At 42.1% G+C, this 17739-nt stretch overlaps 2 protein-coding genes across 6 annotated transcripts; one reads left to right on the top strand and one right to left on the bottom strand.

Moving 5' to 3' along the window:
• Positions 1 to 3155: 3155 nt before the first annotated feature.
• On the bottom strand, positions 3156 to 14245 carry LOC310911683 (UPF0538 protein C2orf76 homolog). Of its 5 annotated transcripts, none has more exons than XM_083865498.1 (7): positions 14148 to 14245; positions 13298 to 13434; positions 11917 to 12069; positions 10182 to 10232; positions 6650 to 6687; positions 6433 to 6514; positions 3156 to 3341 (listed from the first exon to the last, which is right to left on the bottom strand). In XM_083865498.1, the coding sequence occupies exons 3-7, from the start codon at positions 12047 to 12049 to the stop codon at positions 3265 to 3267; spliced, it is 381 nt and encodes a 126-aa protein (XP_083721624.1). In that variant the 5' UTR covers positions 12050 to 12069; positions 13298 to 13434; positions 14148 to 14245; the 3' UTR covers positions 3156 to 3264. The 5 variants fall into 5 exon arrangements, with proteins under 5 accessions (XP_083721624.1, XP_083721623.1, XP_083721622.1 ...); XM_083865497.1 differs by lacking the exon at positions 14148 to 14245 and adding an exon at positions 13661 to 13735; XM_083865496.1 differs by lacking the exon at positions 14148 to 14245 and adding an exon at positions 13678 to 13721.
• DBI (diazepam binding inhibitor, acyl-CoA binding protein) lies at positions 13931 to 17102 on the top strand. The gene is made up of 4 exons (XM_083865501.1): positions 13931 to 14026; positions 14169 to 14286; positions 16007 to 16069; positions 16806 to 17102. Exons 1-4 carry the CDS (start codon positions 14018 to 14020, stop codon positions 16877 to 16879), a joined length of 264 nt encoding a protein of 87 aa, XP_083721627.1. The 5' UTR covers positions 13931 to 14017; the 3' UTR covers positions 16880 to 17102.
• Positions 17103 to 17739: the final 637 nt, after the last annotated feature.

Raw genomic sequence — 17739 nt, 5'->3', positions numbered from 1 at the left:
ATAATTAAAACTGTTGGATGCAGAATGTATAATGTGACAAAGCCAGAAAAAACATTGGAGCAGTTCATTAATTCAAGTCCAGAATTATGAAAGCACCATTTTTATACCTTTAGTTCTATGGAAAGCAGTACTGCTCTGCTATCTCTGCACCAAGAGTGTTGCACATGCAGATTTTGCTGTTTATTCAGTTACACTGTTACCTTTTCTTCCTACTTATGATAATTCCTTTCCAAATTTCCTCTCTTCTTCTTCAGTAGCAATGCTTTCACACCTCCTATGTAAAACTCCAGTCTCTCTGAAGTGATTTTTTTTCTCCAACAAACAGCCAAGCCTGACACACCACCGCAGGGTTCCAGTTTGACTGCCTTTCCCTGCTACAATGTTGTAACCCAGGATAAATTTTATCTTATTTCAGAGTCCTCTCTGCATATTGTTCTTTTGTTTAACAAAATAAATGGTGAATGGTTCCAAGAACATCCCACTGTAACACAAATCCTTATTAACCCCACAGTGCCTAAGACCACTGACAAAGCAATATGACTTACCCCACTACACCTTTAATTAAAAGCAGCTGTCAACCAACGCAGTTCAAGATTTCTGCCAGGATAACAAACCACAGCACTAGATCTGTGATTTCCTTCAACAGAAAGAGGATTTCAAAACAACATGGGCAACGACAGCTCAATCTTTACTAATTTATTAGCCAGTGTTCAGAGATTTCGTACAGTACTCAAGAATCCTGGAATCAAACCTACTTTGATACAAGGCTGTATCATATCACACCAAAAAAATATTGGAACAGCATCTTTCCTAACAAGTTTTCCATTATTATCTCTGGTTTTGCGGGGTTTACTGGAAAGAAGCATTACTGAAATTCCCATTAAAAAAATAATAAAATAAAATAAAACAACCACAGTAGAAAAACACTTCAGAAAGAAATCAGTTTCCAAGTATGGCCATTGAGAGCATTACAAAAGGCTCCACTGTGCTGCTGGAGAAAGAAGCCAATGAAGTGCCATTGCCAGAGGGAACTGAGCTCACAAAGCAGTAGTTTTAACTCTTCCTTTGGAAGGACAAGTTAATCTGGAGTGCCAGTCACATCATTCTTGAATATTTGCAGTAGAAAATTTACGGTTTTTCTCACTGATGCTGTAGAATTGCTCTTCCGTTGTACCAGACTTGATGTGACACTGCAAGTTTGGAACCATACAAGCCCAGAAAGGACAATTGTTAAAATGTGGTTACTCTTTCAAACACAAATGCTTTAGAGAAAAGGCATCACAAAACTAATCCAAATCTGTCTGAAAGGGCTGGAGACCAAATTCAAATCCCCAGAACAGGAGGAAAAGAATGGCAGTACTTGCTCAGTCTGAGAGCCTGCATGTGCTGACAGACACCATTTAGATGCCTTGGCAGGCCAGCCTGAGACACTGATGTCTCTGGTACACTATCTGTTCTTACAAAGTTACCTTCATTATTAGAAATCTGGCTGAACAAAGATGAGACAGTCTGGAGTGCAATGTATCCGCCTGCTCTGTCTGAGAAGATGAGCACAAACTTGTATTAACCACATAAATGTGCAAACATGACAGGCTGGGTAAGAAGGCAGCTGAACATGGGTCCATGTTTGGAGAGCCAACAACAGAGAGGCTGCCTGCACAGGGAGAGAAGGCAAGAGGTAAATTCTCCTTATAAATACATCAGGACATGCATAACAACATCTAAATCCCAGGAGAACATCGGTGACTTCAGTGACACAGGACTCCTCCTTACAAGAAAAAGTTACAGTAATTTAATCACAGTTGAGAAAGTGGTAGAGTTCTTTCACTAGAGACTAAAACTCTGAAGCAAAGCTGTTGGTGAGTAAAACAGCCTAAACCAGAGAGTTGTAAGGAAGGGTGAGGAAAATGAGGTGGGAACAAAACACAGAGGGTTCTTTTGACTCTACATCTAAAACCAAGGGAAATTTTACTTAGATACTTTGGAAACCACACATGTCAATAAAAGCAATAATCAAAGCTTTAGGGAATGGTAGGGTTACTCCTCCAGAAAGTCTCATGGATGGAGCACTGTCAGCTCTCACCCAGAGCTCAGTGTAGATGTGTAGATGTAAAGCAATTGCATGTGAGGTCTCATTCAATTTAGCAGAGTTTGTGCCCAAAAAGCCTGCTAAGGCACAGAGCCAGCATCACTCCTATTTCAGTGAAGAGAGGCTTAAAGGCACAGAGTCCCATGTTGGTACCTCCTAAAAAGCATTTCCTAAGTGATGTCTGCCTAAAGGCACTTTATTGGATGCATGATTATTTTCTGTTATTCTTAATTTGGTTCATGTAGTAGGAAAGCCTGGCATTCCCAAGAACAAACACACAGCAACAGAGTTCTTGGCTCATGGAAAGCATAAAGGAATCAATTCCAGTCTTGAAGACATATGGCTCACAGACTGGGCCTCTCCTTGCAAAAAAAAAAAAAATGCAATCATTCAGGTTTTATTCTTAAAACTGAAACCATGAGCTTTCACTCCACTTGGAAAAATGCCCAATTCCTACTTAGGCACACTGATGTCTGGGCAGAACTCAAGCTGCTACCCCTAAGTAAAGGTGACTCCATGAAGCAAAGCTAGAAACAGGCAAGCTGCTCCTTGGACACAAAAGCCTCCCAACAGACATTTGTCCCTTTCAGCATGCTAAAGAGGGCTGGAAGAGAGGATAATGGAAAGCATTCACCACTGAAAAGCATGAAACACTGGCCAGTCTGCACTATTTAAACAAAAGAAACCAAACATAAAATGAGAGAAGTAAAGCTGTGACTTGAAACAGAGATTTTCTCTTACCAAGTTCTTTAAAATACCCAGTGATTTGGTCATAAAACATTTCATTTCATTTGAAGGAGGTTTCACTTCATTTTCATTAGAAGTTAGTACTGTGATGGGATCATCCTGTACATTCTGTAATTTCCATATGCAGTTACTGTCTGCTGTGGGATCACATCAAGAACGTGTGTCATGGGTCAGGGATGGCACTGCCTGAGGCTCAAGAGCCAAGCACAGCAAAAAAGAAATGGAAGGAAGAAAAAAGTAATTTATGTTCCCCCGTTTTTCTTCTCCCAGCCTTAGCATATTGACAGAAATTAATTTCTATAGGAAGGGAATTGCACTGTTTGCAAAGAAATCCTCTAGGATTTATTGATCTTTAAGAAAAATCTCATTAAGCAGAATAAGGAAAATTTACAACAGGTATGGGAAAACAAAACAATCCCTTGGGATCTTCACCAGGCCGAAACAGGATTAGCTCTGTAGTTTCTGTAATCTTCCCCACAGAAGAATGCTAATTCCGTCTCATTTGCTAGAACGAATAAAAAATTAAATATTTAGCACACCAGTAAATGAACCACCAACAGCCAGCTATTTAGAATCTTAGTAGACAATTAGCAACTTTATGGTCAAAGACAATTATAAACCACCACGCACTTTATTTTCTTTCTCATCATATTTTTGAAAAAGGTTGCCAGTATTAAAGGTGTCATTTAACCTCATTAAAAAGCACCCCAAAGAAACAAAACCACCAAGAACATGAATGTGTAGAAATAAATATGTACACAAGACCCCTCAAGATTTGTTTAACATAGTCTTCAGAATTGTTTGTATAAGCATTCAGCAAATTAAGTGATTGCATTTCTAACACCTTCAAATGCTAGGAAAGTAATGAAGCGTGATACACTCTTTTTTGGTGCATTTTTCTGTTAGGAAAGGGAGAAAGAAACTTCTTTCTTCCATTAAATTAGCCTGTAGGTATAATAATTTAATACTTAGAGGATCAGTAGAATATTTTACAGATCACTTTCCATTCTCCCTCATGACCCATCAAAATATGTGTCTGAAGAAGTTAATTTTTTGCCCTGCTGATGATTAATTCATGAGGCTTCGACAATATGCAAAGTGAAAGACACAAATTGGCTTCTCCAGCAATACCTTCAAATACCTCTAATTATTCACAGGGGATATGGCAGAGCTAAAGGACCCACAAAGGTTCAGAACAGTCACAATTCTTTCAACCCAGTAGGTCAAGGACTTCCTCTTCTAAAACAATAAGTCAGCAACATTACTAATTCAGAACAGAGACAAATCTGATGGAATGCCTTCACAATTATTAAACATGGAATTCTTTAAGGTGCTGAGCCAATAAATTCCACATTCGTTTTTTAAATTAAACCTCAAGTTAATGAAGTCTGCCTGTCTTGTTAAAAAAAAGGGAAAAAAATAGTAGAAGGGATTTTAGAATCTCAACTAGAAAACAGACAAGACTATCTGTAATGAATACTGAACACTTTATTAACATACACCCTGCTTTAAAAAAAATGCAAGCATTAACTTTGCTGACTGGATAATAACTCTAATAATAATCAGTACAACAGAGGCTTTCCTGAGGATACTTATCTAATGTCCTCATAATTTATAACTCTCTAGCCAAACCCTGTATAGTGCCAAGGGCAATCAACTGCAGCTTAGGAAAAATGTTATGTTCTGCATGTATCAGAATTTCCATATTTTCTAACAGCGATTCTGATTGTTTTATTCTAGTAAGTCTTGCCCAGACTAGATGCTGGAAAAAAATCATATCTCAATAGGAGACTTCAAATTTTCTTACTGATTAAAAGAAAATTTACAAAATTATAATTTTGTATATAAAATGAGGACCAGTGGTACATGATACATGATATCACTTCCTTGGCTTACTCTTTTTTGCTTCTTGTTGAAGGAGGAAAGTAAAATCTTCAAGATTTTACAACAAAGACCCCACTTCTAACTTAGCTAATTTTCACATGAAGATACACTGACATATCCAAATTCAAAATCACATAATGGTATAACGCATTTTCCAAAGAATGGATTTTCCTCTTCTATCACAAATATCCTCTACATACTAATATCAATAACTGCTGTTATTCAGAAGAAAAAAAAAAAAAAAAAAAAAAAAAAAAAAGCACTTTTAAACTATTTTCTGCCTTAAATGAACCACCTTTCCCTTTGTACAGAGACACAGAACAGGCTGCTGCATTCCTATTTCCTTTCACTATTAACATTTAGTCTGATGTTTTGACACCTTTTTTAAGATCACATCCAACTGTTTCATTGCTGTAGCTACAAGCCCAGTTTCAAAGATAGATAATATATACAAATACTAATCCATACCCTTTTGAAAGAAGACAGCTTTATTATTTCTAATTCAACATTTGGCACTGTCATCAGTTCCTCTCCTGAACTGCACTGCTTCTTATACCTTACACAAATAAAGATCATGGTTAAATGAATCTTCTGCTAACTAAATTATAAATCTCTAAGGCTTGGGTGCCAGTAATCCTCACTTTTTTTCCTCCCTGCAGACAAAAAGACATGGTGTAGTAAAAACTATGATTCATATTACAGGAACACTTAAAGACCTTTAGGAAAGGTATATTGGGACCAGTTGTAGTTCACACCAGAAAAAAAAAAAAAAAAAAAAAAAAAAAAACAACAAAAAAAAAACACCACACCCCAAAAAACCACATTGAAGAGACATCCCAAGTCACTTAAAACCAGAAAAAAAAAATTGCAGAAACCAGGAGAGCCAAGTAACCTACAGGAAAGAAATCCCATTCAGCAGCTGGGGAGCAATCAGTGAGCACCAGGAGCAAGAGGGAGCCTCCTCTGTGAAGCCCCTGCACTTAGAGCACAGGCAGTGAAAGCTTTCCAGCCAGGCAAATCAGATTCAAATGAGCAAACTGCCCATATCAAGGTGGAATGCAACCACATCCCTTAAGTACCCTGCTGCCACAAAGTCATTCAGCCACATTTATGAGAAGCCCAAAGGACATCCAGGGACCATCAATTTTATCATGACAGACATTTCTTTACATTATTACCAAAAGACATGCCCTATATGTAGTCTCCTGTCAAAATGTGAGAAATCAGGTCAAGTTTCAACTCTTTGCTATGTTCAGCACATTCTCTAAATGATACTGCTCGAGCTTTCCTGAGCAATCTGCCTATCAGGCACTGTATGCTGCACATTAAACAAATCTAATCTTATTTCATTATTCCATGCTGGTTCCACTACTTACATTTCTAACCAAAACATCAGTTTAAATGTTACTGATAAGACTAAGCAGACACGGTACTAATAACCTATCTGTCAATCATTTAAAATTACTCTCAGCAGAATTATAAGCATACCCTCTAAAAATCACAATTTGCATTCTGAACATTTGGAGTGCAGATACCTGCTGCCCTCAGACCAATGATTTGAATAATGCTTCCCTGAATAATTATCAAGTCGTGTAAAGAGCATCAGAAATAGCATTTACTTTTCAGCAGCCTGTCCAAACATAATCAGCCAGTTATCAGTTTAATGCTACCACAAGGAACAGCATCCTCAGTCAATACAAATGTACTCCTACCTACTCCAGCTGCTTTCAGCGTGCTGTCTTCTCTTAAAATCAGTTTGTCATCGTCTTCCAAACTCACTACAAGCTCACCAGTCTACAAATCAGAGAACCAGAATAAAAAGATAAGAAGAATTTACTGATTTCCTCTGCTCTAGTCCTGTTTGACAGGGCAGAGATCTGCCTGCATAAAAGCATGCCAAAGGGGAAGAAACACAGCTAGCAATCTTACCTTAGATTTGTATGCTTGGTGAATAATCTTCATTGTATCTGAAAGAAAAAACAGTTTTTTCCTAAAATAAGGCTTAATAAACAGACAACACTGAAAGTTGTACTTGGGGAAACACAAACAAACAAGGTGGGGAAGCTTCAAAATCTTTTGTTATCAACAATTTTGTGTATTCAACCTGAAAGATGAGAAAACATCTTAATCTCACAGTCCTGCGGCCACAGGCTCAAAGCAACATTAAGGTACCACATCCTATTGGGCTTCCTGTGCTGGCTGAATTACAATAACCAACTAATGACCATCTCAATTGCCAGTCAAAACACATCAATTTAAATGCCACTTAGGGTGTTTTAATAGGTTTAACACAGGCAATTGGGGCAGGACCAACAGCATTTATGCACTGTCAACTGCTACAGCTAAGTTGATAGGCAGCAAGTGATTAAGACACAGTAACCTGATCACTTCAGATCATCCCTTGAAATTTTCCTTCTCACGAATACAACACCCACCATCCATGGTAGAAATTTCGTTAAGCAAGTTCGTTTTACATGAACATCTACAGCCTCTTCTTCTCTTTAATGCTATACGTTCTTCAATATTTTTTATCTTATGTTTGTGCAGTGTAGTGGTTTTAGAAATTTTAAAAAAAAGTACCACTTCCTTCTGGCAACATGGGCAGGGCTCTGCTAACAGAAGGAAAAAACAGGGGGAAATAACACAGTCACTAAATCAACTGGATGAGGGCAAAGATCCAGAGGGAATGGCTTAAAGCCATGCAACACTAAAAAAAAAAAATTTGAACTCTGAAGACTCTGTTTGAACACATTTGGAATAACACATCAATCCCTTCCCAGCAAAGAAGAAAAACCAGTTCTGCTTGTCTGCTCATTTTCTGTTCTAATTTAGTTCTGCGCATTGAGTGAGCATTACATATTGAAATAGTCTAGTAAGAGAAGGATGTAGCAAAGTTAACTATTGGCTAAACCAACTTTCAAATTACCAGGAGCAAATATTCAGAATAGCAGAGATCACATTGCCACTCAGAAGTTTGCTTCCATACATTCTGGCCAATTTTGAACACTATTTAGAATATTATATAATGTAAGAAGTATTCTGCATTCTCACTGCAGAGGTCACCAAGAAGGCAGCCTTGGCATGTTGTAATAACTGTGGTATTAGAAGCAAGACAGACATTAAACTGCAATTACCAGAATCCATCTTGCATAGAAACAATACAAAAAGATCAAGCAGAAAAAGTACACTGCAATCATGAAAACATTCTACTACAGCAAATAAATCCAGCCTGTGCCTGTTAGGTTTCAGCTCCTCTGTCTACTTTGATACACTCCCTTTTCTCTAGTCTTTGTCCAGCCTTGCCCTGAAGTATTGTCTCAGTTTTACTCACTCAGAACTCTACCACGGGCACCCAGCAGTTTACCATGGGTTCATCTGAGCTACTAAATGGGTTCTTTAACTCTGTTACAGAGATGAAACTATAGTCTCTTCTCATAAGCTAAATCCTCTGACCAGCCTTTGCTATTTCATCCCCATTTGGTCCCACTCAATCACACTGCCAATTTTTTATCTTGCCTTTTCTGATAATACGTCTATCATGGCAATTGATAAGATACCACTTTCTAAGTGATTTTATGAACTACCTGTCCTACTGCTCCACATTCATGAAAGAAATAAAACTGAGAAGCAGCTCATGGAACTAGCTGGCACCCAGACTGCCAACATCAGTGAAAAGATGGCAATGACAAGGTGCTAAGATAAGACTGACTCAGAAGAGTTCTAGAGCAAGAACAAGAATAATCCATACAAAGAAATGAAGAAAAAATGGAAGTCAGAAGCTTTGAGATGTGAACTGGAGCACTAATCCAAGAGCAAAAATGTGATGGCACTATACATGATGTTAAAACAAAGTGGTGCTGAATTCTGCAGGGAAGGAAGCTGAAACAGGCAAGGTGAGAGACAACCCTTCTGAGATTTCTGGCACTGCCAAACAAAACAGGAGAAAAAGTCTGGCTCTTACTGGTACTATTCATGCAGAAGTCTCACTGCCCTTTCCTCACAAAAACATAAGAACAGCAGAGCACTGTAGAGACGACAGAGATGCCAAAAACATGAACCTGGATGATTCACAGCCTGAGGGGAAGGTGAGGAACCTGGCTTTGATCTCCATATGTGAAAATTTTCCTGCAGTTAGCACCATCACAGCAAGATTAGGCCCCCAGTAACTGGTGCAACAGGTTTTAAAGTTATGCTCAGTCCTACAAGCACAATCAGGACCTCAGCCACCAGCTACGTCTTGGGAAAAGCTAAACTGATCTCCAAGTGATGAAAGAACTGGCAGCTGGGATAGGCAGCACCAGGGATACAGCTGAGAGCAGCTGAGAGCAGCAGTTCTAGACAGGAACCCCTCAAACCACCAAAGCCACAGGTGGGGTGAAGGGCACCTCTAAATTCAAACTTACACTAACAGATGTTAAGACCTTAACTAACACATTAAAAATAATAAAAACATTCAAATCCCTGCTACTGATGTATGATCAATCTTAATGCCTAATTCTTTCTGGTTTCAGTTTGCACTCTCTGTTTCACCCTCAGCAACAGCACAAAATTAAATCCATTGGTTTTAAGTAGGCGAATAGAGTTTATCACCCTTCACATACATTAAATAGATCTCACTCAGTTCTTTGAATCACCATAGAGGAAGGAGTTTGTCAACTCCAAGAGCATGGGAGACAAAGAATCACTTGCAGGAATACTCCACGGGAACTTTGAGAATTGCCAAGTTTAGGAAATAACACATGACTGACATCTGAGTTTACAAACTCCAAGACAGAAAGTAATGCAGCCTATTTAAAAAGTTTTCTCAGTCCCAAACAGATGAATTGCACATGTTCATGCCAATTGACACAAAAAGGAAATACATATAGCTTTACATCAGAGGATAAAGTCAGGTTAAATTTCACATAATAATATTTCATACCACTACCTTGTCTTTAAGAGCTTTCATATCTACTTGGGAGCAAAGTTCCTCTGTTTCTCTTATATTGTGTGAGCTATTTAAGTAGATAAGTCTTAAGCATTTTCTACTTCTCGCCTTCAGCTTCTGCTTCACCATCAGTAAATAGATATTGAAGTAGATAAGCACACGGAGAACTACAATTTCAAAGTGTTTCAAGACCACAAGCTGCTCATTAGGGTAAAGACAGAGTTAAAAGGCACTTATAAAAGTAATAAAAAATTATTATCAAAACCCACCAGTTCCTAGTAGCAAATAATGTAAGCCAGGAAGCCTAATCCAAAGATTTAAACAGATCTTCAAAATGATGGTCAAGCTCTGGGGACAAGATCCCAGTGGCATAACTCCAGCTACAAGAGCTGGACTGAGCTGCAAATGTAGGCAGGCACTGGCACCAACATTAGTATTGTACAGCAGTTATCTTTTAAGTTGTATAAATGCTGGTGTAAAATATTATGTGGTCATTTGACAGTAATTACAACAAGAAAAATAAAAACCACCTACCATACTTGTAATTCTTAAAAGGAGGAGGAAGTCCTGCTCTTGAAGATACATCTATTAAAATAAAAGCACAAAGTTAAAAGAAAGTTCTCTTTTTCAATTATTCCCAATACTTAATTTTCCATTATTGTGCAATGTAGGCATCCCCTGGGCAGCCTTTACAGCAAAATAAATCTATAACATAGGAGACTGGTTTGAGCATCAAATGCTAAAACACAACCTTTGGCCCAGATTCTATAGTGACTCCATATGTGAATAACTTCATTTGAGCATGAAGTCCCTCTGAACAAAACACCCCACGAGGACAGTGACTCAGTGCAATTAGGGCATGATCATGGGAGTCTGATCCTTCAGAAATCTGCCACGAACATCCTTTTAATGGTCTGCCCAGCATCTCTCTTTACCTTATACAAACAGCTGACAACTGTCATCCAGAACTGAATCCTTTGGTAAACACACCACAGAACCAGCCACAAAAAGGAAGCCAAACTGTAGAAAATTAACTCTTTAGCTGCTTGCAGGACATAGCCCAGTGTAACTGCAGGAACACTGACACTTTCCCTGATGCCTGTACTCCCTGTGACTTAAGCAGGACCTCAGAAGGCCCAGCCACCTGTGGGGTGCCCAGCAGCAAGGTGGCTAAAGCCTTGATTTCTTCAGTAGTTTAACAATTTATCTCAAACTGCCTGTTCAAAACAGATTAAAGTAAAGGAAGGAACAGGGCTTTTGGACCCCTGCAGAATGAGGTTCTAAAAAGTCTCGTTCAAGACATTGGCTTTGTCTCAAATAACAGCGAGTTGCAATATTGCACACATCAAAAGCAAATTTCTTAGCATTGTTTATTTTCTTCATAGGAGCAGCTGTGCCATATGTTCTGAAAGTGCTTGCAGTTTTCTAAAAGCATCCTAAGATCTTGTCATGCCTATCACTGTCAAGAAGTATAGAAATTGCCAAACACAAGACACCCACGAGTCCCAGGGCAATGTCCTAGGAATTGCCCAAATGGTATCATCTATAACAGCTCAAGACTTGTTTAAGCTGACTTCATGCAAAAAAAACAATTTATGTTATTTTGTACCCTTTGAATGTCTCCACTGAGGTGTGTGGAAATACACCTGCAGGATTAAGGTAACACCCTAATTACCAAGTCACTGTGTGGGCTGGTCTGCAGTACTTAACTTTTAGATTCACTGTCACTTTCAACCAGGCTTCTAAAAGAGAAAGCCCATAGATGAATAAATCTGCACCACAGAGCTCAAGATGGAGACAGAAACTCAGAAACAAACATGCACAGTGAGACCACACAGTGTCAAAAACAAATTTTCAGGATTCTCTCCTCTCACAAATAGCAAACAGACTTGTGTTCCCACATTCCACATATTTGTGTAGTTAGGTTCAAAGACTTTCTAAACTCTATTAATTTATGAATATCTACCTGGCAGCACCACTCAAGGAGCCTGAGGCACTGAGCCAAATGCAGCAATGTCCTTGTTTCCTTTAGACTAAACATGGGGATGTGGGCAGGGGGAGCAGTTCATCCAAATTCAAGCATGGCATACCAACCATGGAAGCTCTTATTGACTCCAGACCTTTCAGCTAAGGAAGGAAAGCACACAGGGGATGTAAACACAAATTTGGCATCTCCGCCAAAGCCACAGAATTTGCTCTCCTCCACTTTCTCGTGCAGGGATAGCAACACTTGGGGCAGAAGTGATGGAATGAGACAACCACATCTTACCCTTCCTCACAAAAGCAATGAACTCCTTCACTGTCTGATCCAAGGGGACTCCATGGTACACCACAGGTCTGAAATTCCGGTGTTCAAAGGAGCGGACGAGACGAACTGTGACGGTCGAGCCTTCTGCTGACATGAGAATTAATTCTCAATAACCTGGGAAACATTAATGGGAGGAATTATTGCCTTTCCCTTTGCTCACCAGCACAACTGGAAAACAAGGTGCAGGTGGACCTTGTGCAAAGAATGAAACACGGTGAGAAATCCAACAGCATTGTGTCTTTCAGGGTTTCACTTCTCTGATTCCTACTGGAGCAGTACCAGGGTCTCCAAACAAACAGGGCATTACTGATACTGCACACCACACACTCCAGCATCTGTGCTGTGCAATGCCACACCAGACTCCCTACTAAACATGCAGAAGTGCTATGGATAAATCCAAGTGTGTTGTGTGGGTTTTAAGTGACTGAAGAGTTTACCTGCTGGGATTAACCCTGTGCTCTAGAAGAATTTCTTAATACAAACAAACACAAAGATTTTTTTAACATATTTATGCGGTAGAGAGTGTAATACTCTGAAAAATGCCTAAGCTGTTGCACAATGCTCATTTTCACCTCCCCAGGGAAAGTGAAAAACCACTCCCACATACACAGGCAAATAATTTTCCTGGTACACTACTGCATAATTAAGGGATTTAATTTATAATAGTCAGTCTCTAGAAGGGTTCTGTGGGCTTAAACTAGAGAGCAGAGCCTAAAATAAAGTGGCCTTGTCAACCCAAAACTCTCTTCAAACAAGCCCAAGTATTGTTCTGTTGGGTTTTTTCTCTCCACAGGAAAATAAGCTCTTTTCTACCTTGATAAAGTTCTCTATTTTTGGCATTGGGCATCCCTCAGCTTCCTGGCCACGTGGTAAAGTGCCATTAGCTGCTGCAGCAACAGAGAGGATTGCAGCCCATGTGCTCCAACATCAGCACGACCTTTGCACCTCCCAACCCTGAGCAGGCATTCCAGTCACCACCTCCAGTCCTGAGAGGGAACCTTTTACCTATTCACCTCTTTATGTTCTTTTTCGTGTGTCTTTTTTTTTTTTTTTTTTCCCTTTTTTCGCTGTGGGGTTATTTAAGTGCCCCACCATCATAAAGGTGCATCCCACCCTTGGCTGTATTTGTCCCAGGTGTAGCCTGGCAAAGCAAAATATCAATATTTTCATCAAGCACTATCTTTAGAGTGGGGATGAAGACCTTGCACCACACAAGGCACTTGCTTTTACACCACCTCGGTTAATGAGCCCCCCGAGTTTGAATTCTATTTTAAATGACCTGTGTGTAACATATGACACAAATAAAACATGCCAATCAGAAAAAAAGCACACTTTGTTGCACCTGAAAATAACTCGATTTATACTAAGCAGCAAAGACGGATGTTTTCTTGGTGCTATTCCACATGGGCTGGCGACTTGGGGGCTGCAGTAAAGGGCACAGCATTCAACTCACTCGCCCCTGGGCAGCATGGAAGAGCACTGTGGGAACATAGAACCGGGAGCTCAATCAGAAATCACCAATTTTCACATTTACTACTCAAACCGATAGCACGTAGGGCTGGGACCACGCACCACCCCGCGCCTCCCCGGGGACAAGAAGGCAGGTGGGAGGCGCTGGTGGCCTGTTCCTCCGGGAGAGAGGGACCTCCCCGGCCCCTCAGCACCCCCGGGACCGCCGCCCGCCCCAGCGCACCCCCGGCCTCACCCGACCGGGCCCGCTACCGCTCTCCGCCGCCACTTCCGGGTCCCGCCCCACCCACCCGCTCCGCCAATCGCGTCCTTTCGGTGCCCCCCTGAGACTCAGGATTGGCTGCGAGGGCTCTGTCCCGCCCCCGCACCGCCCTTGTCTCCTCATGCCCTGATGAATGGGAGGCACCCGCACCTCCTCCGCATTGGCTCCTTGCCCGCCCTGCACCCGCCCCCGACCCGCGCTGATTGGTGCCTGCGCGGCCCGCGGCGCTGCGATTGGTCGGCGGTTGGTCTGGCGAGGAGTGAGGCGGGCGAGCGGTGAGGGGGGCGAGGCAGAAGCCGTCGGGGTTAGGACTGCACTGTGCTCGTCGCGATGACCGAGGTGTGGGGGGCACCGGGGCTGGGGGGAGCCGGGGGGAGCTGGGGGGCTCCGGGGGGAGCCGGGGGTAGCTGGTGGGCTCCGGGGGTAGCTGGGGGGCTCCGGGTACCTTTCCCTCAGTCACCCGCTGCCGCCTCTCCCCCAGGCCGCGTTCCAGAAAGCTGCCGAGGAGGTGAAGCAGCTGAAGTCGCAGCCCACAGACCAGGAGATGCTGGACATCTACAGCCACTACAAACAGGCCACGGTGGGCGACGTGAACACGGGTAGGTACCGTCCCCCCGCCGGTGTCGTGGAGACGCTTTGGGAGGCCAAACCTCTCCCCCACAGCTCTTCCCTCAGTCCCGCGGCTCGGCCAAAGTGACTCAGGGCCGACTTGGCACGGATTTGTGTGGGGAGGGCACGGGCTGGCCCGATAAGGCTTTGTGCAATTCCTGGTTTTTAGATTAACCCGTCTGGACCGCGCAGTGAGGGCCTGAGGATGCTTTGTGTTAGCTTTGTGCTAATATTGGGATTTTTGGAGACCTCTGTCAGAAGGTAGCTGTTCAGGCCGAGGGGTGCTGCTTTAATGCAAGCGCTTCTCGGTTATACAGACTTAGCAAGGCAAACGATACAAGCGTGGAATCGCAGCACTGCAGGGATGGCACGTACAGTTTATTTAGACTGGACTGGCTGCTAAAAATAGTGCTGGAAAGCAAAACCAGGAGAATAGGAGAAAACTTTTATAGGAGCTGCAATTAAATATACTTCAGAAAGACTGTACCGAAAATATGTCTGCAAGTACACGGTGCAAAATGTTTCTGGCTACTTCTCCTGCTACAATGCTGTCCGTGGCAACTCTGCCTTTGGAATAGCATTTAAAGTGAAGCGTGTTTCTATCGACCTTGTGTAACACTGGAGCAGCTAGAATTAGAAAGGGAAAAGGTCAATTCTTTGGAGTGCTGGCCTCCTAACCCAGTAGCTGGCAAAGCTTATTGAGTGTCCATTGATTTAAAAGCTGGCAGTGTAGTGTACAGGAAACAGTAAGTAATTTATTCTCCTTTTTCCAAAGTTGGCAGCGTGAGGGAGAAAAGAAATTACTTCGGGTTTCAGATGTGATCATTTTGCTGTGGCTGGGCCTCAGCATTCTTAGTGCTTGACAGGGTGAAGGGGTGCTGCAGAGCTGTGAATATGCCACCATTCCTGCAAGTGCCTGCACTCCTGCGAGGCAGCAGCCAACGTGGGTTGGCCAGAGGAGCAGCCTGTGGGAGGTGACTGGTGGGGTTGGTGCTGGAGAGAAGTGCAGCTGCCAACTGGAGCTACAGGTCACTGTGCCATGGGAGCTGCACAAGGGTGTTTCTGTGGATACTGCCCAGATCCATTTGTGAGTTCTAAGAATTGTCTTTAAGAAGAGAGAGAGAGAGAGGAAGTAAAACCACAAAGGGGACTTTACACAAAGATTAACCGTGTACATGTCATTCACTTTCTACTTGGCCACACCACAGCCTGCAGTGAAGTGAGTCAGATTTTCAAAGTTTCCAAATGCAGATGCAGAACTATAGGTTTGAAACACAGCACTAACTTGATGATAATGAATTCCAAGCCATATGTTACTACAAACAGCTGTCCATTTTCATGTCTCTGCCTGTAATGGACCTCAGGGTATTTCTGCTTTACTTTAGAGCTAATGTTCTTTAATTGGATAGCTCTTACGTGACAGCAGGCTCCTCAGAAAGTAGAGCTAAACCAAATCACAATAGTTGGTTCTCTTCTGCTCAAATGCTGCTTGTCTCAAGGGAATTTGAAAGAGTCTGTTTCTGTTGTCACACCAACCGTGTTGTAACACATTCCCCTGAGGTGATCTGCTGGCTGCAGGTTAGCCAGTAACAGTTGCAGAGATGAGCCATTGGATTTAGTCACGGTTAAGAGCTAACTAAGCCTTCAAGTGGGTTTTACCTACAGCCAGATCACACAAACTAATCCTGCTGTTTATCCTGTCTCTCTCAGACCGCCCTGGTATGCTGGACTTCAAAGGCAAAGCAAAGTGGGATGCCTGGAGTGCATTGAAAGGTAAGTATCTGATTAAAGAAATAAACAAAATTACCACCAGCAAACTAGTCAGAAAGACACATGCAGTTCAGCAAGAAACAGAATAGTGTTGCCTTTTAATACAAGATTCTGGAAGTTCAGAATTCCATGATAATAAACTTTAAGTACCTCTGCAAGGTAGACGTAATCATGAAAAATATGGCCTGTGTGAAAGAGAATTAGGGTGCAAAATGCCCAGCTGGCCTAAGATGTTAAATAAAGAAGAACAATAGCAGCAGCAGAATTCTAAATTTGTTTTCCTGGTCCCAGCTTAGTATCCTAAAGACTGAGCTCTTCCTCCAGCTGTTGAGCATCTTCAGTTAGGAAAGCTTTGGAAGAAACAACTGAGTTCCCAGCCCTAAATGAGAAGCCAAACAAGTGGTCTAATCGATGTCAATGGGTCTTTTTTCTGGGGTTTAAGGAGAAGCTTTCCTGTCATAATTGTCAATGACATTAATAGAACTAATACGCTGCCTAGTTGCTGCCTGTGCAAGAACAACTTTGCTTGGAAACATTGTTTTTTCACAACTGATGGAACACATTTGTTTAAAACTTTAGCAGTGGATTCAGAGCCAAGTGACCTTCCTGGCTCCTTTGCTCTCTGGTGGCACGGGCTATAACAAGGAATTGTGACTTGTAAAAGGCATCTTAATCTGTGAAAGGTTAGATCTGACTGTGAAGAGTGAAATCTGACTGCTTCCTGTGTTCTGTCCTTCAGGAACGTCCAAAGAAGATGCAATGAAAGCTTACATAGCAAAAGTGGAAGAACTAAAGGGCAAATATGGCATCTGAGGACTGGATAAAGCAGCTACATGCACGCCTGAAACCTGCCTTATTTCTAATAATGTGGAAAACTGGTTTCTAAGAGTAACTTTAGATACCTAATATGTCATAATCGGTTCTCCTCATGCCTGTAGTTCAGGAGAAATTATGTACCTGCCTAATGTACTGACACGGTATCAATTCCTTCTGGGAACAAAAATCGGGAACTCATTAAAGTGCGTTTGGTACTTTAGCTGTTGTGCTGGTCGTGCCTTAGCGGTCACGGTGAGCTCATCCATTCGTCCGTCCGTCTGTCCGTCCATCCCGTGGCTGCCGCTGCCGAGCAGAGCCGCCTCCCCCGTCCTGGTGCCACTAGGGGGGGTCTGTCCCCTGCGTTCGGGCACTGCCGGCTCCTGCCCGCAGCGCTCCTTTACAGGGAGGTGAGTGGCAACCCACGGAAGCTGGAGCACCACAGGGCTTATCTGGGAGAGGTTATCTCTAATGCTGCGTGTGCTAAGAACAAGGTGCTTGATACTTGTTGCCCGGAGCTTTCAGAGACTTAGTCAACAACTGCCAAATCATCTTCCATAAAACACTTCTAGGGTGTGTTATTTCCCAACAACACTGTTTGGGCTTCTAGAGAAAAGGCAAATGCTGAACACAAAGCCTTCCCTGGGAAAAGAAAGGTACCGTAGGCAGTGGAGTTGATTCTCTTGATGCTGTAAAAGCAAGAGAATCAATTTGATGTTGCCATGCTGCAGTGAGCAGTGAGTCGCATATAGACTGGCTGAACACTGACAAGACTGCTCAAAGAGAAAGACTTACAGTGATCATCAGCAAAAGTTCAATTACAAAACACACAGTTGTGACCATCTCTTGTAGGCTAATTG

Source organism: Zosterops lateralis, assembly GCF_965231275.1.
Source record: "Zosterops lateralis genome assembly, chromosome: 7".
Taxonomy (NCBI): Eukaryota; Metazoa; Chordata; class Aves; order Passeriformes; family Zosteropidae; genus Zosterops; species Zosterops lateralis.
This window is presented reverse-complemented; position numbering and strand designations above follow the sequence as displayed.